The sequence below is a fragment of the Vicia villosa genome, unplaced genomic scaffold, assembly GCF_029867415.1.
Source record: "Vicia villosa cultivar HV-30 ecotype Madison, WI unplaced genomic scaffold, Vvil1.0 ctg.000843F_1_1, whole genome shotgun sequence".
In the NCBI taxonomy this organism is placed as follows: Eukaryota; Viridiplantae; Streptophyta; class Magnoliopsida; order Fabales; family Fabaceae; genus Vicia; species Vicia villosa.
In genome coordinates this window covers 218,125-240,972 of record NW_026705373.1, presented here as the reverse complement: position 1 = coordinate 240,972, position 22,848 = coordinate 218,125, and the positions used below count along the sequence as shown (strand labels likewise).

The 22,848-nt window shown below is 34.6% G+C and overlaps 1 protein-coding gene across 3 annotated transcripts; it reads left to right on the top strand.

The window, feature by feature from the left end:
- Positions 1-10,417: 10,417 nt before the first annotated feature.
- Positions 10,418-22,591, top strand: LOC131631549 (uncharacterized). Of its 3 annotated transcripts, none has more exons than XM_058902345.1 (16): positions 10,418-10,693; positions 10,825-10,929; positions 11,124-11,210; positions 11,367-11,413; positions 12,178-12,235; positions 12,419-12,532; positions 12,748-12,855; positions 13,171-13,278; positions 14,090-14,189; positions 15,511-15,599; positions 16,470-16,569; positions 16,901-16,989; positions 17,668-17,766; positions 17,948-18,162; positions 18,425-18,632; positions 22,348-22,591. In XM_058902345.1, exons 2-16 carry the CDS (start codon positions 10,848-10,850, stop codon positions 22,398-22,400), a joined length of 1,557 nt encoding a protein of 518 aa, XP_058758328.1. In that variant the 5' UTR covers positions 10,418-10,693; positions 10,825-10,847; the 3' UTR covers positions 22,401-22,591. The 3 variants fall into 3 exon arrangements, with proteins under 3 accessions (XP_058758328.1, XP_058758329.1, XP_058758327.1); XM_058902346.1 differs by having other exon boundaries at positions 11,121-11,210; positions 14,090-14,162; XM_058902344.1 differs by having other exon boundaries at positions 11,121-11,210.
- The last annotated feature ends 257 nt before the right edge of the window (positions 22,592-22,848 follow it).

Below are 22,848 nucleotides of genomic sequence, written 5' to 3'. Positions count from 1 at the left end.
CATTGGATCCTCGTGCAGTGATCCTTGTCGCCCAAGGGGATACAAAAATTGATAATCCTTAATGGGGAATCCTCGCCCCCAGGGGAAATATAGTGTTGAAAAACTTGTTTAGGGTGTTCGAAAACAATTTACTCAAGAAAAATATGTACAATAATGCAAAGATAAAAAGGGTTCCTTAAGGTCAAATATGTCATTAATGAATCCCTGAAGGGCAGTAGTACAAGATAAAATGCCCATGAGGACATAGTTAATCACTACATAAGCCCCTGAGGGAATGGTTACAAAAAAAAACCCCAAGGTAAAAAACAACAAAAATCCAAAATTGTGAGTTCACTAACCATCTTCTTGGGATCACCTTTCTCATGACGCGACTTCCTGGCGAACAACATCCTCCTGCATTAGTGCTCTTAGGTTCGACCTGAATGGTCATATCAAGAGATGGATCAGACACCTGGGAAGAGACACCTCATATTTGTCCATTATCTAGCCATCCCATACCGCCTTGAATAAGTTTGTCTCGTTCAAGTCTAGGCCAGGATAAAGAAGGGTTATCTGTATTTTTACCCACTCAAAATATTGGTTAGATGTTTCCACCAATTCTTCCTTGAGGTCAGACGGTTCTCCTTCCAACCTATCCTTGGAATGAAGGGCTTCCTCGAGGTACTCCTTCAGGCTTTTCTCAGAAAAAGCCTTGGACGCGACCTATTTTAGGTTTTTTAAGTGTCACCTTTGACTGCTTCTACTCATCCTGCTCCTTGATCAACTTTTTTACTATTTCTTGACCTTGGGTCAGGGATTCCTTGCGCATAGAAATTTTGGCTTCAAGTCACCTGCAGTTTTTGCACGATTCTTACAACGAACTCGCTCTATCAGAATGCTCATAAGCATATGATTATCCACCATGTCAGATAGCTTATGAGGCTTTATCCACATGATTTCTTGGAAGTCGCCGGGAAAATATTCATGGAAGCGAATCTGAGTGTCAATGTATTTTATTGCATTAAACATGGAATCAGTCTACAATAAAGACTGATGGTGCGGGTTAGCCCAAATTGGTGAGCTAGTGTGTTGTTCGCTCTATTCATCCTCTTCGAGGATTACAATGGTGTTGTCCTTCGAGGTCGATAAAGAGCTTCCGCTTTGGTTCAAGGTTTTAGAAAGGTGAGTATCAGTAAGGGCATTCCCTTCGAAGCCTGTCTTGCTTCATTTTTTTTATTAGGCCACCCTTATGGCTTTTTGTACTATCAGTTCAATTCTCTTGACACTCTACCTTTTTCATGGCCAGACGATCTCTCCTCTTAGCGGATGAAACAAACGTCAACTATTTTTCAAACAAATAAAAATTAGCTATAAATAATCAAGCAAGTAAATAACCTTAACAAATTGGGAATATATGCATCACCTAACTTATGCAGGTATTCATCGATCTTGTTGTCCTTTCCCTCATATAAAAGAACCATTATATAGGAGCTCGTAACTTTAAATTCCCTGAAGGGCAATAGTACAAGATAAAATGCCCATGAGGGCATAGTTAATCACTACATAAAGCCCCTGAGGGAATGGTTACAAAAAAAATCCCAAGGTAAAAAACAACAAAAATCCAAAATTGTGAGTTCACTAACCATCTTCTTGGGATCACCTTTCTCATGACGCGACTTCCTGGCGAACAACATCCTCCTGCATTAGTGCTCTTAGGTTCGACCTGAATGGTCATATCAAGAGATGGATCAGACACCTGGGAAGAGACACCTCATATTTGTCCATTATCTAGCCATCCCATACCGCCTTGAATAAGTTTGTCTCGTTCAAGTCTAGGCCAGGATAAAGAAGGGTTATCTGTATTTTTACCCACTCAAAATATTGGTTAGATGTTTCCACCAATTCTTCCTTGAGGTCAGACGGTTCTCCTTCCAACTTATCCTTGGACTGAAGGGCTTCCTCGAGGTACTCCTTCAGGCTTTTCTCAGAAAAAGCCTTGGACGCGATCTATTTTAGGTTTTTTAAGTGTCACCTTTGACTGCTTCTACTCATCCTGCTCCTTGATCAACTTTTTTACTATTTCTTGACCTTGGGTCAGGGATTCCTTGCGCATAGTAATTTTGGCTTCAAGTCACCTGCAGTTTTTGCACGATTCTTACAACGAACTCGCTCTATCACAATGCTCATAAGCATATGATTATCCACCATGTCAGATAGCTTATGAGGCTTTATCCACATGATTTCTTGGAAGTCGCCGGGAAAATATTCATGGAAGCGAATCTGAGTGTCAATGTATTTTATTGCATTAAACATGGAATCAGTCTACAATAAAGACTGATGGTACGGGTTAGCCCAAATTGGTGAGCTAGTGTGTTGTTCGCTCTATTCATCCTCTTCGAGGATTACAATGGTGTTGTCCTTCGAGGTCGATAAAGAGCTTCCGCTTTGGTTCAAGGTTTTAGAAAGGTGAGTATCAGTAAGGGAATTCCCTTCAAAGCCTGTCTTGCTTCATTTTTTTATTAGGCCACCCTTATGGCTTTTTGTACTATCAGTTCAATTCTCTTGACACTATACCTTTTTCATGGCCAGACGATCTCTCCTCTTAGCGGATGAAACAAACGTCATCTATTTTTCAAACAAATAAAAATTAGCTATAAATAATCAAGCAAGTAAATAACCTTAACAAATTGGGAATATATGCATCACCTAACTTATGCAGGTATTCATCGATCTTGTTGTCCTTTCCCTCATATAAAAGAACCATTATATAGGAGCTCGTAACTTTAAATTCCCTGAAGGGCAATAGTACAAGATAAAATGCCCATGAGGGCATAGTTAATCACTACATAAAGCCCCTGAGGGAATGGTTACAAAAAAAATCCCAAGGTAAAAAACAACAAAAATCCAAAATTGTGAGTTCACTAACCATCTTCTTGGGATCACCTTTCTCATGACGCGACTTCCTGGCGAACAACATCCTCCTGCATTAGTGCTCTTAGGTTCGACCTGAATGGTCATATCAAGAGATGGATCAGACACCTGAGAAGAGACACCTCATATTTGTCCATTATCTAGCCATCCCATACCGCCTTGAATAAGTTTGTCTCGTTCAAGTCTAGGCCAGGATAAAGAAGGGTTATCTGTATTTTTACCCACTCAAAATATTGGTTAGATGTTTCCACCAATTCTTCCTTGAGGTCAGACGGTTCTCCTTCCAACTTATCCTTGGAATGAAGGGCTTCCTCGAGGTACTCCTTCAGGCTTTTCTCAGAAAAAGCCTTGGACGCGATCTATTTTAGGTTTTTTAAGTGTCACCTTTGACTGCTTCTACTCATCCTGTTCCTTGATCAACTTTTTTACTATTTCTTGACCTTGGGTCAGGGATTCCTTGCGCATAGTAATTTTGGCTTCAAGTCACCTGCAGTTTTTGCACGATTCTTACAACGAACTCGCTCTATCAGAATGCTCATAAGCATATGATTATCCACCATGTCAGATAGTTTATGAGGCTTTATCCACATGATTTCTTGGAAGTCGCCGGGAAAATATTCATGGAAGCGAATCTGAGTGTCAATGTATTTTATTGCATTAAACATGGAATCAGTCTACAATAAAGACTGATGGTGCGGGTTAGCCCAAATTGGTGAGCTAGTGTGTTGTTCGCTCTATTCATCCTCTTCGAGGATTACAATGGTGTTGTCCTTCGAGGTCGATAAAGAGCTTCCGCTTTGGTTCAAGGTTTTAGAAAGGTGAGTATCAGTAAGGGCATTCCCTTCGAAGCCTGTTTTGCTTCATTTTGTTATTAGGCCACCCTTATGGCTTTTTGTACTGTCAGTTCAATTCTCTTGACACTCTACCTTTTCATGGCCAGACGATCTCTCCTCTTAGCGGATGAAACAAACGTCATCTATTTTTCAAACAAATAAAAATTAGCTATAAATAATCAAGAAAGTAAATAACCTTAACAAATTGGGAATATATGCATCACCTAACTTATGCAGGTATTCATCGATCTTGTTGTCCTTTCCCTCATATAAAAGAACCATTATATAGGAGCTCGTAACCTTAAATTCGTCCCAAAAATGAATTATCTCACTCTCAATATTGGTGAGGTAGTCTAAGTTAAGCCAATGATCGTCATTGGGTCCTTGGTCCAAGTCAATGGAAAGTGATGTGCGCAATCCTCCCTAGTTGTGACCATGGAGGGGCCATCTTGATCACTAACTTTCATAAACCTGTCTTTCCAACTTTCAATATGACTGGATTAGGCTTGAATAATGTCTTCCCACACAAGATGCACAAGGTCACCCAACTGCCTTTCGTATCAGTCATAGTACTATAAAAGGAAAATAATATCCCTATGATAAGGTTGAAATCCAATCACCGACATGTAATCTCGAAGACCCTAATAAAGGCCCAACTGTTTGGTTAAATTTGGGAATGAGTGACACTTGTAGTCGCTAAAAGGGAATCAGAACCCCTAAATTTTGAACAACATGAAGGTGTGTATAGAAGTAAGGATTGGGCGAGTCAGGTAAGGTGGCCATGTTGACCCGCTCCCCCTCTACACACATTTCCAAAATAACATCATCCTCGTCACTAGAGCTGGAGAGGTTGATATGCCGCCGAAAGGAGACCATTATCTCCTCACAGGTGTATTAGGTCCCAAAATTTTCAATGCTTGTATACTTAATATCGTTAGCCGCCACTATTTGCTGAGAATTTCCTGTGAAAGAACAAGAAGAAAGATAGTCATTATCACTAGAATAATTATTAGTGCTCTCGTAACTCCCAAATACGCCTATTTCTAAGAGCCTATAGTCGATTGAACCATCTTCCCGTTCAATATTCCTCATGCAAAGCAGATATACTTTGGGCAATTCTTTACTATTTGAAATTTCTATCACCTTAGCGCTCTCATTTAAATCACTAATGTTTTACATTAGAGAGGTAGGGGTTAGAATGAGAAAAGGATGATTGAAATCCAAAATTTGGTGTGAATAAAAGGGAAGAGAACCCTTATTTAGGATAAACTATAGCTCAGAAAGGAAAATGATTCATGGAATCTTTATGCTCATATCACTTATGCATATTAAATAATAAATTATGTAGTGTAAATATGAAAAGATTTTGAACTATGTCGACACTAATCGATTCTAAATCCTAGTAATTATGTGGCGTTACAAAATAGAAAATCAATTAACCATAAATTGCTAATCGATTATATAGTGTAAACTACACTCATAAAGTATTATTTGAGCTAGTAACCAACTAGCTATTTGCAAAAACATTTTCTGGTGGTTTTAACAAAAACAAGAAGGCTCTCAAAAATGTTTGGTGAGTGTGTAAGAGTGGCCTTAGTAGTTTATGAGTTACTCTAACACTTTTACAATACTTTGGTCACTAAGACATTGTGTTAAGCGTCCGACAGACCACCCAAGCTTTCCCACTTCCTCTCTTTCACAACTTTTAAGCTTCAGGTTCCAGCTCTAAGTATTCCCGTGTTGCAATCCACCTCTTCCCATCGATTCTTGTCTAAGCGATTTCCATTAGCTATAAGCACGAGCTAATCTATATGGCATACAAATGATGCAATAATGCACTAACGCAATAGCAATATTGAATGAATACTAGAAAATAAAAGGAGATAAGAGGATAATAAAATATACACATAGATATATAGTGGTTCGAGTTTCGTCCAACTTTGCCTATTCCACTTTTCAATGGTTTTAAAGACCACTGGAAAACGATCATGATCTTCCACTATTTTGATAAGTTTGATACAAGCATTTTGATTACAAAGAACTATCACACAATAATTTTTTCTGTTGACGCAGACACCCAAACTCCTAACAAAAATAAGACCTCTAAAGATCTTGATCCAATAACCTTGCTATCAAAATAACTTGCTCCAAGTATTTGTGTGTGGAAATCCACCTGATCCCGTAAATTTTTTGTTTAGGTGATTGCCATTAGCTATAAGCATGATCTAATCTATATGGAATAGAAACATTGCAATAATGCACTAGCACGTTAACAATATTTAATGAATATTAGAAAATAAAAGGAGTTAAGAGAAAAAGAAAATATACACAGAGATATATAGTGGTTTGATGTCCGTCTTTGCTTTGCCTACTCCAATCTTCGATGGTGTTAGAACCACTGGAAAATAATCACAATATTCCACTATTTTGATAAGTTTGATACAAGCATTTTGATTACAACGAATTACGACACGATAATTTCCTCTGTTGATGCAGACACCCAAACTGCTAAAAAATAAGACCTCTAAAGATCTTTATCGAATAACCTGCTATAAGTATTTATGTGTGGTAATCCATCTGATCCCACCGATTTCTTGTCTGAGAAAATTCCATTAGTTATAAGCACAATCTAATATACATGGCATACAAATAATGCAACAATGCACTAGCACAATAGTGATATTTAATGAATACTAAGAAATAAAAGGAGATAAGGGAAGAAGAAAAGATACACGTAGATATATAGTGGTTCGGCGTTCGTCATCACTTTGACTACTCCACTCTTCAATGTTGTTAAAGACCACTAGAAAATAATCATGAACTTTTACTATTTTAATAAGTTTGATACAAGCATTTTGATTACAACAAACTATCACACGCTAATTCCTTCTGTTGACGCAGACACCCAACTTACTAACAAAAATAAGACCATTAAATATCTTGATCCAATAACCTTGTTATAAAAAATAACCTGCTCCAAGTAATTGTGAATGGAAATCCCCTTGATCCCACCAGTTTCTTGTCTGAGAAAAATGTCGCTAGCTAAGAGTTAATTAGACAAATCCAACGTTGTCTACGAGCAATCTTTCTCCAACTCCACCAAGGATGGATAACTCCAACTCCATCTTACAAACATTAGATACTTGATATCGCCAAAGTTTTCCATGGAGTATAATGAAACTTTCTCCTTGATAGATAATAATAAAGACCAAACAACATTCGAGTAATGACATATGCACCTATTATAAACAACAAAATTCACACAAAGACATTAGATACCCTACTGTACCACTAGTCTCCCTCAATAATCAATCTTCATAGGTGAAGGTCTAGAATAACATAAAATGATTAAGGATGAAGATGATACATAATGTCAAGCTATCTAACAAAAACTCCATTTCACAAGGTGTTAGTCAAGAGATTAGATGTATGTGAATGAAGATTACACACACACACACACAAGGTTCTCTCTAATTTTTGGATGAATGAGTATTGGTTCTTAATTGATATCATGAGTTGATTAATCATGAAAAACACCACAAGATTAATCAACCCACTGTCTCTAATTCATTGAAACAACAACAAATTGTACAAGAACACGATGCAACAAAAAGAAGTAAATCTGACATGGATTAACACTCAACATGTTGTTATAGAAAAGAAGAGAAAAAATAATGGTGCTAGGAATAAACACACTACAATAGAGAAGGGAAATTAACATTTTGTCTCTATGGATTTGTGGCTTCATAGAGAAATCTGATTTGAATTAGGATTAAAACTTTATTTGAGTCACATGAGGTTGTGATTTGAATCAGGTTCATTTGGTGATTCGAATCAATTCATCTAGAGGAAAATCAAAATTTTCACATGGTTTTTTATTCAAATCAAAATTAACACTTTATTTGAATCAAGTAACTCTACATTTTTATCTAAGAGCTCTAACTTGTGATTCAAGCTAAACCTGATGACACGACAAAATAGCAGTTTGTTAGGCTAAAAAAGGAACACTCTCATGGATCAAACACTCTAATTTATTGGTACAATACTAAAATAGCCAAAACGAATACAATACAATTCAAACGTGAACATAATACAAATACACAAATATTGAATGCTAAACAAATTACAAATACGCAAATAAAGTTTAACAAATACATTCAAATTGGCAAAAACTTCAAAACAAGTAAACAATACCATACAATAACGTGATTGCACTTTCAAATGATATATCACATGATCAGAATCTTGGTGAATCTCTAGAATCATCTCAAGTTCAACTTAGAAGGTCTAATAGATCAAAATAACCTTCTACAAGGTATAATTCACATGAGTATGTAACCTTAATAGATGAGGGTGAACCTGAGTGTTTTCAAGAGGCCATGTAAAGTGATGAAAATAAAAAGTAGCTGGATGCAATACATGATGAGATGAAATCATTGTATGCTAATCACACTTATGATATAGGGAAGTTGCATGAAGACAAAAGGGCTTTGAAGAACATGTCGATTTATAGAGTTAAACATTAGTAAAACTCTAAGTCTCTAGAGTATTAAGTAATATTAGTGGTGAAATGTTTTCTACAAAGAAAAGGTGTTGATTTTAATGAGATTTTCTCACTAGTTATAAATATGTCATCAATCTGAATCGCGCTGAGTTTAGCTACTACTCTTGATTTAGAGGTTGGGTAAATGGATGTGAAAACAACTTTACTTCATGGTGATTTAGAGGAAGAGATCTACATGGAACCATCCAGTGATTATCAAGTTAGAGACAAAGAAAATCATGTGTGTAGATTGAGAAATAGTCTATATGGGTTGAAGTGAGCTCCAAGGCAGTGGTACAAGAAGTTTGAGTATGTTATGTGTGATCAAGGATACCAGGGGACTACTTCACGTTAATGTGTCATTGTTAAATTTTTTTTAACAATTACTTCATTATCTTGTTGTTATATGTTGATGATGTGCTTATTATAGGGAAAATTATTTATAACATTGACAAGTTAAAGAAGCAGTTGGGCGAGCCATTTGCCATGAAAGACACGAGAGCAGTTAAGCATATCCTTGGTATTAAAATCATGCGTGACATAATAGTTAAGAAAATTTGGATGTCAAAATAATATTATATCGAAAGAATGTTGCAAAGATTCCAAATAGAAAGTTCTAAAGCGGTATACACTCCTCTTGCTTCTCATTTCAAGTTGAGTTATAATCAAAGTCCTTCAAATGGAGAAGAAATGTTTGATATGAGACACGTTCCTTATGCATCTGCTGTGGATAGTTTGATACATGCAATGGTGTGTACAAGATCATATATAACACGTGTCGTTGGTACAAAAATTAAAATTTTGTCAAATCCTGGTAGAGAGTATTCAAATGTTATAAAATCGATTTTAAGGCATATTCGCGGTACTACTCGTGTAAGGTTTTGCTTTAAAGGAGATAAGCCTACTCTAAAGAGGTACTCTGACTCTGATATTGCTGGAGACATTGTTTATAGAAAGTCTACTTGGGGCTACATGATTACATTTGTAGTAGGAGTTATGGCTTTGCAGTCTAGACTTCAAAAGTGTGTAGCATTATCTACTACAGAGTTAAAGTTTATTTCCATTACTGAAGCATGCAAAGAGTTGTTATGGTTAAGGAAAATTTTGCAAGAACTTGAGTTTGATAAAGATAAATCTGTGTTATTTGTCAATAGTCAAAGCACTATTCTTCTCAGTGAGAATTCAATTTTTCATAATAGGTCCAAACATATTGATGTGAGATATTATTGGATACATGATATTTTGGATGCTAAGTTGTTGGAGTTAACAAAAGTTCATACAGATGATAATGGTTCTAATGTGATGAATAAACCGTTACCAAATCAGAAGTTTGAAACTTGTTGTGATATCGCCGAGTTGACGATTTCCTCCACATAGTTGTGAAGGGGAAATTTGTTAAGTTTGGAAGAGAGTCAATTTAGGGTTGAAAGTGAGAGAGATAAGGAGAGAAGAAGAAGAAGGCACAAAAATCAGCTTCAAAAGAGAGAAAAGAAGAGAGAAACCTATTCCCGTTTTTCTGCAACCAATCTCAGTAAATCGACGATTCTGAATTCGTTAACCGTTAGATTAAGCTCATTTTTTGAGTGTACATTCGCAACACATGTGTCTACATTTAGACGTCCAGATATTCAAAATGAAGTCTTAACGGGGAGATATTGGCTTCACACTAAAGCTGTAGATTTGAGTATTTTTCAACTTTTGGTTTCTTATTTGTTAACTAGTTTATTTTGTGATTTTACTATTGCTAGCAATAGTCTATGAATCACTTTGAGATTCTTTTGTACCCTTATTTGAATATAGTTAGACTATTTATTTGGTCTGGACGACCCGTGATTTTTTACTCTCATAATGAGGATTTTTCACGTTAAAATATCATTGTTCTCTAATGCTTTTTATTTGTTCTATTTCCTGCCATATATTTGTTGTTGTTCCTTGTAGGTGCTTACAAGTTTGAGAAATTTTATATCCGCCGCGCGGGTCGTTATTAATAACATGTCAATTTCCTATAAAAAAATAATTTTTGAATTTATAAAAAATGATTTTTTAAATAATAATTTTAAAAAATATAATAGAGTAGTGTGCTACCTATGGGTGAATTGTTGCATATGAATATATCAAGACTGAACTCGCCACTCAAAAGCTTTTATTTTTCCCCTTCTCCTCGGAGGAGAAGAGAAAGAAGAGAGAAAAGAATCACATTATCTCTCCTCTACCCACATTACCCAAAACAAACTCAAAGCTAAATCCACGTCATCATCTTCTTCTCCTCAACCCTCTCTCTCCCACCATTGCCGAAACCTCCTCTGCATTTTCTCTTCACGCATTCTCTCCGATCACCTCCGTTCCCAATTCAATCCAATTCCACGATTCCACTTTCTTCTAGGGTTTTCCCCGCTTTCTCCCTGAGGTAACGTTCTTCCCTTTCATACCATCCTTATTTTATTTTGCGACATTTCGTTTTTCCTATTCCGCATTCATATCGCTTGCTATCATTACTCATTGTATTGATTTTGTGTAATGCTACGATCATCGTTGTAGGTTTACCGTGTTTTTCACTCTCAATGACACGCTCTACTGGAAGCGGTAGAACGGACGCTTTGCCGAGGCCTATGGCCGCTGGAGTTTTCTCTCAAACTGTAGCAGGTACTGCCTCTTAGATTTTCTCAGTGTTATATATTATTATTCTGACATTGTTTTGTTAAATGAAGTAATATAATATTATTTAGGTTTGAATATTAAGATATTTTTATCAAAATGTAATACTGTTCCCATTTTAAATTTATGGAAGTTATTTTTCAAATTTTGATATATAATTTGTTTGTGCATGGCCTTAGAAGATGACAATGCTCGGCAGAAATCAGCTGCTGCGTATATCTATAGACAACTGCGTGATGCAGATGAAGCAAATTTGCTTAGAGAAGAAGGTTGTCTTGCTCTCTTTCTCTCTTGCTTATTGAATTTGAATATTACTAAAGTACTATATGTTCTTTTTCTTTTCTTTTCCAGACTTCATGTATTTTCAGGTACAGTCTATTATATTTTGATATTTAAACTGTTGATTAACATTTTCTTTATTACAGATATGCATGTTTATGGTGAGAGACCCATGACTGATCCCTTGAAGCTGGTAAGGTTTGCTTTCTTTTTATACTTTGTTCTGTGTGCTAGCTTACTAGTATTAATTTGCTTCTTCCTAAGGGCCTTTGCTGAACCTTTCATATAGTTTCATTATGCTCGTGAATTAGGATACTTAACTTGAACATTTCAGTTTAGTCTTTCAATATAATGATTTTTTTCATCAGGCGTTGTATTTAATTCTTTCCATCACTATATGACCCTCTATGCAATTCGTATGATATTTGCAGTGCATAAATGATTATATAACTAGTGTTGTGTATCCTAGAATTTTCAGATACAGTTTGACTTTGAGTCATTACCCTGGCTTGGCATATAAGTGAACTCTTTCAAATATTTTGTGAAATTATACAATTATTTTATTTGTATTCCTTGATTTAATCTATAATTGATTTCTCAAGTTTAAGATGTCCAGTAGGATTATGGGCCGTAGCCTTTCAACCTTTTGCTTGATTTTTACTTTTGAATGTTTCTCTAATATGCCACTGCTACGTGTAGAGTTGAGTGTTATTTTGTTTTTTATTTGTCTGCTCAAAAGCATCAGTGAATTTAACCTTCTTACATACTATAAGGAGGGTATATTCATCACGACACAAGGGATTAGTGTCTCATCCAATAGTTTACTGGAAGCAGCTTCTGTTTTCTAAATTATGGAATTGATTTATATATTACAAATTTCTTCGTCTGCAGAAATTATCTACTTGAACTACAATCTTGAGTCAATTCATTTAACTGATTGTTTGTATCCTTTTTGAGGTGCGATGCAACACTTGCAAGAAACCAGTCAAGGACAGCCAATTTGCCGCTCATGCAGGTCTGGTGGCCTTTCTTCTACTTGTTTTCTAACTTCCTGGTCCTTATTTGTGTGATAATTTGAGGTTTACAGCTGACTACCACATGGCTGTCTCACAATATTTTTATTTTCCCCTTGCTTTGGATGGTATTAAACATTGAATCTTTCCCATTTTTACCTCCTTATTTTTCTCCATTTTATCAGAACTTTGTAGATCATTAAAGCTCACCGAACAAACTGGGTTGGAGCTTAATGGCAACACAAGGAATCGAAAACCTCCAAGGAATGATAAGAAAAGGTTATCAGCTTCTTCTGCAGGTATCCATAAAATGCTAATTAGTTAGTTGCTTGCCAGTTTTTGAAGATACTATTACTATATAATAATCACAAATTTTGAAATTCGTAGTTATGATTTATTGATTGTTATTTCCTCTTTAATGGAAGTTGTTTTGTTTTTCTGAATGCATCTTAGTTATACGTTCTTGTAAAATAAAATTTTGAGCCTTGTAACCCTTCACAATTAATTACTGCAGTTGGGAAGCGGAGAAAGTCTGAGGCGTTGGATAACACTGACACTGTTGTGTCACAATCCCACTTGAACAGTCAAATTAGAGGGACTTCCTTTTCAAATGATGTTAAAGGTAAAAGTTTTTCTTGTTTAGTGTAATAAGTTGACATAAACCTTTGGCCCTCACTTCTCTTAATGGAAATTTCTGTTTGTAGTTAGTTAGTTGCTTGCAGGTATCCATAAAATGCTAATTAGTTAGTTGCTTGCCAGTTTTTGAAGATACTATTACTATATAATAATCACAAATTTTGAAATTCGTAGTTATGATTTATTGATTGTGATTTCCTCTTTAATGGAAGTTGTTTTGTTTTTCTGAATGCATCTTAGTGATACGTTCTTGTAAAATAAAATTTTGAACCTTGTAACCCTTCACAATTAATTACTGCAGTTGGGAAGCGGAGAAAGTCTGAGGCGTTGGATAACACTGACACTGTTGTGTCACAATCCCACTTGAACAGTCAAATTAGAGGGACTTCCTTTTCAAATGATGTTAAAGGTAAAAGTTTTTCTTGTTTAGTGTAATAAGTTGACATAAACCTTTGGCCCTCACTTCTCTTAATGGAAATTCCTGTTTGTAGTAATTTTTTTGAAGGTTAAAATAATTTGTCAAGTTTATTGTTGGACAAGTAATTGCTTCACTGTCAATTTATTTTTTCTTCTTTTCATGACACACCTAAAAGTAAAACGAGTGTGGTTAGAGTGTTTTGGAAATCTAAAATGCAAGATTCAAATGAGATATGGCTTTGTAGTGCACAAACATAACCTTACAGTTATGGCACTTGACTCTATAGTGCACAAACATAACCTTACAGGTATGGCACTCGACTCTATAGATGCAGCCAAGATTTCAATTTGAACCCATCCGTAAGTGGCGCGGTTTTGAGTCTCAATGATAGTGTTAGACTTCTCATTAAGAAAAACTGGCTTCTATGATTTTTTGATGTGGCAAGCATTATATTATTAGGAGTAGTTTAGTGGCAGTTATATATTATTAGGACCAGTTAAGTTTTATTAATTTTGTGTGTGTATATTTAGAATAAATAGGAGAAGAGTTATTAAGTGGCTATTGAGAGAGACAAACATTTGGGAAGGGAAGAGATCCACGACACAAATTCTTTGTGCCAGTTTTCTATAAGTTGTAAATGTGAATTGCAACTCTGTTCCAGAGTAGTTGTTGAATTAATATACTAAATATTGTCCCACAATTTCCCTGTTTTGGACCAGTTATATCGTTTTACTTTCAGGGTGCCGTGTTTCTTATGCATAATATTGATGTTTTGATCAATTTGAATTCTCAACTTTTGTAGATGTGGCGCCGACATCTTTGTTGGATGATACTGGAGTTAGTCATGGAAATAGAGTTCTCCAAGCTTCAGTAATGTATCCTCCCGCTAAACATCATAAGTTGTATGTTTTCTTAGTTCATCCAGATTTATTTTGTAGTTTGAATAATTTTAATAGCAATAGAATATCAATTCAAATTCTTTTATCCTGTTGAATACCTCACTTCTTTCTCTTCCCTTTAAAAGTATTTACTTACTATTATATCGAAAACCATTGGCAAAGCTAGTTTCTCAATAATCAAGTATTTGGGATTGGGCTCAATGTGATTGTTAATCATATATTCCCAGGATATTTCCTTGATAACCTTGATTACTATAGAATTATTTTTGGAATTCAATTGACTTGCACCTAATTTTCATTGATTTGGAGAAGGCGTACGATAGAGTGCCTAGAGAGATTTTGTAAAAAGCCCTAAAGAGAGGTTAGAATTGCCTATATTCGAGCTATCTAAGATATGTATTAAGGGCTGTCAACTAGTGCAGACACAAGACAGAGAGACAGGCGATTTTCCTATAACAATAGAATTGCAAAAATGTTCAACCCTAAGCCCCTACCTTTTTTACCTTAATTTTGGATGTACTCACAAAATACATCAAAGAGCTAGCTCCGAGATGTATGTTTTTTTTGAGATGATATAGTCCTACTTGGAGAGTCGAAGAAGAATTTTAATGAGAAGTTGGAGACTTAGAGACGAGCCTTAGAAATGCATGACTTTCGCCTACACTGAAGTAAGACAGAGTATATGGAATGTAAGTTCAGCAAAAGGAGAAGCGTTTCTAACTTAGTGGTGAAAGTTGGAGACCATATCATCCCACAGGTTATGTGATTTAAATATCTTGGGTCCGTAATATAAAATGATGGAGAAATAGAAGGGGATGTAAACCATTGAGTTTAAGTTTGATGGCTAAAATGGAGGAGAGCCTCATGGTTTTATGTGACAAGTACCGTTCAAGCTGAAGGGAACATTTTATTGAACAGCGGTAAGATATGGGATGTTGTACAGGGCAGAATGTTGGGCGGTTAAGAATCAACACAATAGTAAAGTAGGTGTAGTAGAGATAAGAATGTTGTATTGGATGTGTGGTTAGAGTAGATGGGACAAGATTATAAATGACAATATTAGTAGAAAAGATGGTGGAAAAGATGTTGAGAGAAGACCTGTAGATTCTGTTGTAAGGAGAGTAGATTAGACGGAGAAGAGTCAAACAACTAAAGGTAGAGAGAGAACTAGAAAAACTATAAGAGAAATTATTAAAAAAAAATCTCGAGATTAACAAATTAGATTGAGCATTATGGTTGTTGTTTGTTGTTTAATGTTTCTTCGATTTCTTCTTTTCGTTTTCAAGTAAATAAATTTGTTCTGAATGTATAATGTGTGATGCAGGACGACAAGCACACGTACAGCTGTAATAGATGAACATGGAACAGAGTCTGGAGTGTCAAAAGCTGCGAATTTAACAAATGGAACGACTCGTAAGTGTTGTGTGCTTAAGTCATTTGTTCTTGTTGGACTCACCGGGATGAATGTTTTCTAATAGATTTTGGCTAATGAATCATCATTTGAAGAAATAATTGCCGTACTTGAACTACAAACAGTTATTAACTTTTTTATTCACCATATCTCATTGTTTTTGACATGCTTTGCATTTTGAAAACATAGCATGCAAGCTTTAGACACATTTCATACCAGAAATTTCTTGAATATGAATAATAACTAAGAGGTAATATTAAAATTTAAATTTACTTTTCAAGAAAGTAATATTTTTATATGAGTTTGATCAAATCAAGTTGTTTGGTATTCATATATTTAAGATTGGTTATAAGCATGTTTCTCTCCATGCGTTCCCAAAGTTGCAAATTTTCAATAAATGTATCCATGGCATTGAATGTGAAGAGTGAGTTCAAATTTAAGAATTAGAGATTATTTTCATACTTGTAAAATTCTATATTTCTTGACACTGAAGCATATACAAATTTTTATTGAGAAACTACTTGAACATGTCTTGCTATTCTAGAAAGCCACGGAATAGTCTTGTGTGACAAACACCGTGAGTGTAACTGATGGAGTTACTTCCGAGTGTCCTATTTTGTGTGCTGAAGTCATGTTATTGACTCTCCACCATGAACTTTTTCTAGAAGAATTGGCTAATGACATGATATCTCAGATTTACTAAAAAACTTATTAACTTTTTTCCCATCATATTTCTCTGTAAGATGACCGTGTTTTCCCTATAAAATGGTTGGATGTATCTCACAAAATTGTTTTTAGGAGTCTTTCTGTGTGCCGTGTATGTTATGCATAATATTGATGTTCTGATCAATTTGAATTCTCAACTTTTATAGATGCGGCGCCGGCATCTATGTTGGATGATACTGGAGGTAATAGTGGGAATAGAGTTCTCCAAGCTTCAGTAATATATCCTCCAACAAAACGTCATAAATTGTACGCTTTCTTAGTTCATCCAGATATATCCTGCAGTTGGAACAATTTAATAGCAACTGAAAATGAATTCAAATTCAAATTCTTTGAACGTGTTGGATATCTGAACTTCTTTCCTCTACCTTTAAAAATAATTTACTTCCGTTGAAAATTATTGGCAAAGCTAGTATGGAGTTTCTTCATAATCAAGTATTTTGGGGCTTGGGCTCAAAGTGTTAATTATTTGCTCCCAGGATATTTCCTTAATCATCTTGAGTATTACTATGGAGTTATGTTTGTAATGTTTCTTCTTTGTTTTCAAGTAAATTTGTTCTGAATCTAGTGCCTGATGCAGGATGCCAAGCACACATATAGCTGTAATAGAAGAGCATGGAACAGAGTCTGGAGTGTCAAAAGCTGTGAGTTTAGTAAATGGAACCACTCGTAAGTATCCCAAATTTGTGTGCTGAAGTCATGTGTTCTTGCTTGACTCACCAGAATTAAAGTTTTCTAATAGATTTTGGCTAATGAATTATCAGTTGAAGAAATAATTGCTGTACTTGAAGTACAAACAATTATTAATTCCCCCCGTCATATCTCATTGCTTAAGACATGCTAAAACACGGGCATGTAATACTTTGAAAACATGTCAAATCCATAGCGTCAAATATGAAAATTGAGTTTAAGATTTGACACTAGCATGTTCCTCTCCTTATGGGCCCAAAGTTGTAAATCTCCAATAAATGTATCCATAGCTTCAAATATGAAAATTGAGTTTAAATGAAAAACATTAGTTCTATACTTATTGAGTTCTTATTATCTGGACACTGAAAGATATCTATTTTTTTTTATTGAGAAACTACTTCGGAATTGTTTCATTGTTTTCTTCCAAGCATGGTCAAAGGCCTCCTTTGTTGATTGTTTTAGCAAATGAATTCTGATCTTTCAGAGCTTTTTGATGATGTGATATAAGTTTTTTCGTTTGCAATTGTATTTTGGTTGACTTTATATGTATGTATGCACAGTGCACACCTTGTTTTTTAGCTGAGTTTATTATATCTTTTGGGGGTTGGGTTCTCCCATGGAAAGAATAACCCCGATTTTTTTTCTGATTCCATTTAGGGAAAGATACGACTGAAGAGATTGTATCAGAACATGGAGATCCTTTCCATAAAAATGTTCAGCAGGTCCATATGCAACACCAACACATGATGAATAATGGTATAAAAATCAAGATTCTTTTTCAGTTAAATAAGTCTTAACCTTATTTGCCACTCTTGGGGAATGAAAGCTCATTCTTCAAATACTTATTTCCTTCAGTTTTTCAGTTTTGAGTAGTTCTAATATGATTTTTCACTCTCTGGTGTTGGTTTAACACTTGCATGTTTTTTTGCTAGTTTAGATTTTCCCGCACCCCTTGCCACGAAGATATATTATTCTCAAAGGACCAATCGACTGCGTGCCGCTATTCGTCATATGTACTTCGAGAATTTGAGCGAGGAAGTATGTGCTGATGTTGAGTGTCCAAAGACATCACATGGAGAGATGGTTGCACTGCAAGGTTCGTCTCAGGTGGACCCTTCATTTGAGCAAATGGACAATGTGTTCAACAACGAGGTGATTTGTGTTTAGTTTTTAAGTCCCGCAACCTATGTTATGTATCTTGTATGTAGTTCAGTGTTATGTATAAATCAGACAAACATAGTTTAATGTTTCCTTCATACATAAAAATCAGTGAAGGAAGAGATAATAATGAGAAATTAAGTCTTTCTTTTTTAATTTTAAATAACTTGACTATCATTCCTTCCCTCCTTTCCATATTAAAATTAAGTTCCATGCTAATGACCAAAAACTGACTCATTATTTATTTGTAAACCAGAGCCACTCGGGAATGATGTACACCAAAAATTCTGATGATATTCTTGCAAAAAGCTCAGAAGTTTGCTTGCTTAAAGCAGGAGGCGTGCCTAGTGATGGCTTGCCAAATCAGTTTTTTCTTGACAACGTTTCAAGGTCTGCAGCTACTCATGTTGGTTTAACTAGAGGCAGTTTTCTTCCAAAGAATTATTCTTTTCCAAGCAACACAGGTAAATGATATGGATGCATTTGTGGGAAAACAGTATCAGTGAAGGAAGATCTCTAATTCTTCTGATTAGAATTAGTTATGCAGATTAGGACTTATTATTTTATTTATATTTATTTTTTAATAAGTTAGCATAACCCAATTTTTAGATTTGAATTGCAGTATTTTTAGGATATGATGATTTAAGATTATAACAGATTTTTTCTATTAAATAGGGTATTATCATTTAAATTTAAATGATAGTAATTTTATGGAAAAGTTAGTTATTAACCTAATAATCAGAACTCCTTTTCTACTGCAAGCCTATTTAAAGGCATTCAGAAAAGGGAGATCTCTAGTTTTGCTGATTAGGATTAGTTATGCCGATTAGAATTTATTTATTATTATTATTTTTTTAATAAGTTAGGCTAACAAAAATTTTAAATTTGAATTTCAGTATTTTTAGGATAAGATTTAGTGATAGAATAGATTTTTCCTATTAAATAGGATATTATCATTTAAATGATAGTAGTAATTTTATGTAAAAGTGGATTATTAATCTAATAAATCAGACTCTTTTTCTACTATAAGCCTGCCTATTTAAAGACATTTAAATTAGGAATAAAATTTATCGATAACTATTATTAAAAAACTTGTGAATTCCCATATGTTGAAGAAAAGGTTCTACTATGTCTAGGACTGAGTCAATGCAAATGTTCCTAACCAAAGACCATAACAATTTGGTATTACGAGCCAACATGGCGACGTGAATTTAACATCAATCATGAAGAATTTCATTGAACAAATGACGGCCACACCATCTTTTCTAGAAGTGAGTAAATAGCTAACCTCTTCAGGATACTTCAAGGAGTGAGTAAAGGTTCTAGAAAAGACAATTCTAGATATGCAAGAAGTAGTAGTGGCAACAATAATAGTCAGGAAGACGAAAACAACTCGAAGATGAGGGGAGACTTGATTCCCCGAAATTTCAAAATGGAATTTTCCATTTATGATGGAACATGCAATGTAGTTAAAATCAAGATTTTACGCAAAATTGGAAAAGGGAAGTACTATTGTTTGTAAATCGTGGAGTAGTAACAGTAGTTGTAATATTTTAAAAAATTCTAAAACTTGTATATATGCATATAAAATTACATTAGTAAGAAAAAGAAAACCTTAAATCATTTGAAATACTTGTTCAAATTTAAATTCATAACTCACAAGATAATTAAAATCTTAAATTACACTTAAAATGTTTATATAAATTTAAATCCATTTATAAGCATGATCACATCAACATTTCAAAGATTGTAAGATTACACATTTCAAAGATTATTAAGAGGTAGGGTTGGTAATGAGTCGAGCTGAGTCAAACTTGGTTAACTTCGGCTCAACTCAATAAGAATTGGATTAACTCAAAACTCGAATTTGTCACACATACTTTTTTCAAACGCAAAATCGACTCGAATAAAGTTCACGAACAAATTGATTCTGTTCATTAGCTCGAACTCGGTCTGGCTCAACTCGATGACTCGAATTAAATAGACCAAAAAATTTAATCGAAAAACAAACAAAATTTAACTAAGGGCCGTATAATTTATATTTGACCTGATTACCAATTTTTCTTAACAAAGATAACTTCCCAAAATTCTTGGATGCATCTCATAAGTGTCGGAGCTCTCTAATATATATGAGAAGAGGATAGTATAAGAAAGTATAGCTGGTTCATGAACCAAAATCGTCTAACTATATATAGTTGAACAGCTCGTTTATCTTACAAACTTAATTTTCAACTCAAGTTCGACTCGTTTGGTTCATGAAACAAGTTCTACGAGTTAATTATCAAATCGAGTCTCAAACTATTTTCGCGTTGGTTAGGTTCATTCCAGTCTAACGGGAGAAATTCTACTTGATTCTACTAAATTAGGATTGCGTATACTCATAATCAGTGAGGGTAATCATAATCGCAAAATTATATGATTTTACCATGAGAACAAGGGACTCATTGGGGTGGCTGAGTCACCGAGACAAATTTTATGTAAACGAAGGATTGCTGAAAGAGACAAAGTTGGTTTGGTTAGATCAAATGGAATTAGAAGAATCTGAAATGATGTGGGAACACTTTAAGGAATTTTGCCATATACGGTATGGACCGCCAATGAGCAATAATCCATTGAGGGAACTCGCCAACCTCGAGCAAACTAAATCAATGGATGATTGTCAACGCCTATTTCAATCCTTGTTAGAACCCATGATTTTAAGCTTAGACAAGTGGACTTATTTATTGATGGGCTAATCGATGAGCTGAGGATAGACATTGAACTTCAACAACCAGAAAATCTAGGAGTTGCTATGGATATGGCTCGAGCATTTACAAACTGAAATGCTCACAAGGAATGCTTACAACACATGATAATATGAGTAGAACCTTCAACAATGGTTTTGTCATCCTATCCCAAACCACTATTTGCAGTAGATTAAATAGAGGAATTAGATAATTGTTAGTCCCATGAGAAGGATATAATCCAGAAGATGCAACATGAGAACCTTTTGACAAGTTTTGCAAGGCTTATTCCAAATTTGAGCTTGAGGACAAGCTCAACGCCGAAAGAGGAAGTCATGACATAGATACATTTATGGGAAAGCAGTATCAAAAAAAGGAAGATCTCTAATTCTGCTTATTAGTATAGTTATGGTGATTAGAATTTATTATTTTATTTATTTTTAATTAGTTAGCATAACATAATTTTTAATTTATAGTTTGAGTATTTATAGGATAAGATTAAGGGTTAGAACAATTTTTTCTTTTCACAAGATATTATCATTTAAATTTAAATGATAGTAATTTTAGAGAAAATTTATAAATTAACCTAACAATCTGGACTCTTTCTCCTAGAAACTTATTTTAAGGCAAAGGTTGAGAATAAAAATCATCATTAATTATTATTAAAAACTTGTGAGTTTAAGAAGAGAATATGTCAAGGACGAGTCCGCTTCTGCTTTTACCATAGGTCGAAGGAAATGTACTACTGTGTCTACTCTGTCAACGCGATCCCAGGCTAGAGACTGTAATTGAAATATGTTATGTTTTATTTTGTTTAAATACTATACCAAGCCACATGTGGCAAGAATAGTATATGCTAAATTAAGAAAATTCAGAAATCATTAAATGAATGTCTCTGCTGATTGCTTTCACGGCATTTGATGCTTCTCTGATATGATACAATTCAGCGTTAGAAAGAGGCAATCGGAAATGTGTTAGATCTTAAGAATTATTGGGAACCAAAACTGAATATGGCTGTTCTCTTCTATCAGACAGTTATTTTTTTTATTAGTTACTGTTTTTAATATTAACATTTAGTCGCAGTTATTGAGAAGTTATTTGGAGTGAATAAAACGAGGAAATTGTAGGTTAGATGGGTTATCCGGAAAATTAGAAAAGGTTATTTGGGAGAGACCAAACTCTCGAATTCATGGAGGGAAGAGACCAAGACTCTCAAAATTCTTTGATAGGAATCTTTTATCTTTTATTTTATTTATGTCAAGATTGTTACTGTTATGTGCCTTTCTATTGAACTACCTATTCTATCATTAATAACAGTAAATTATATCTATTGTATTTCTCTATTTGGTACTGGTTTCCATCAGTGTTAAAATGATTTTTAATTTTTGCATTAGGCTATTATGATTTACGAGTATGTGAATAAATTTCCCATAAGAATGATATGTTTGTTTTGTAGGAAATCGCCTGGAAACCCTGCAACAGCCAAATGGGAGTGTTCCTGTTATATAGTATCCTCGGTTGGAAAATTTTGGATAGGCGAATGTACAGGTACCCAGTACATTGAGGTTAGAATTTAGCTCCTTTTATGAAGCCTAAAAAGCACATTACTCAAATTGTTTATCCTAGTCGTACAATTTGTAAATGAAAACTTCCATTATATACCGTATGGAAATGAAGGAAATTTTCAGTCTCTGTTCGAATTTCATCTTTTTATTGCTATCTCCGGCAAGCAAGGGCACTGTATCTTCTCTTGTCAATATTAAGATTTACTAGAATAGCTGATAGTGAAGGATATAGAGTTTTGGGTTCAGTTGTCAATATGATCAAAGTTATTGATAGAGTTGGATTAATTCATACTTGTAAATTTGTATCTCTAGTTCTTTTACAATGTATTCTTAAGATAACCTACATTATGTGATTTAACCCAGGGTCTCAGGATTACTAAATACTATGTTAG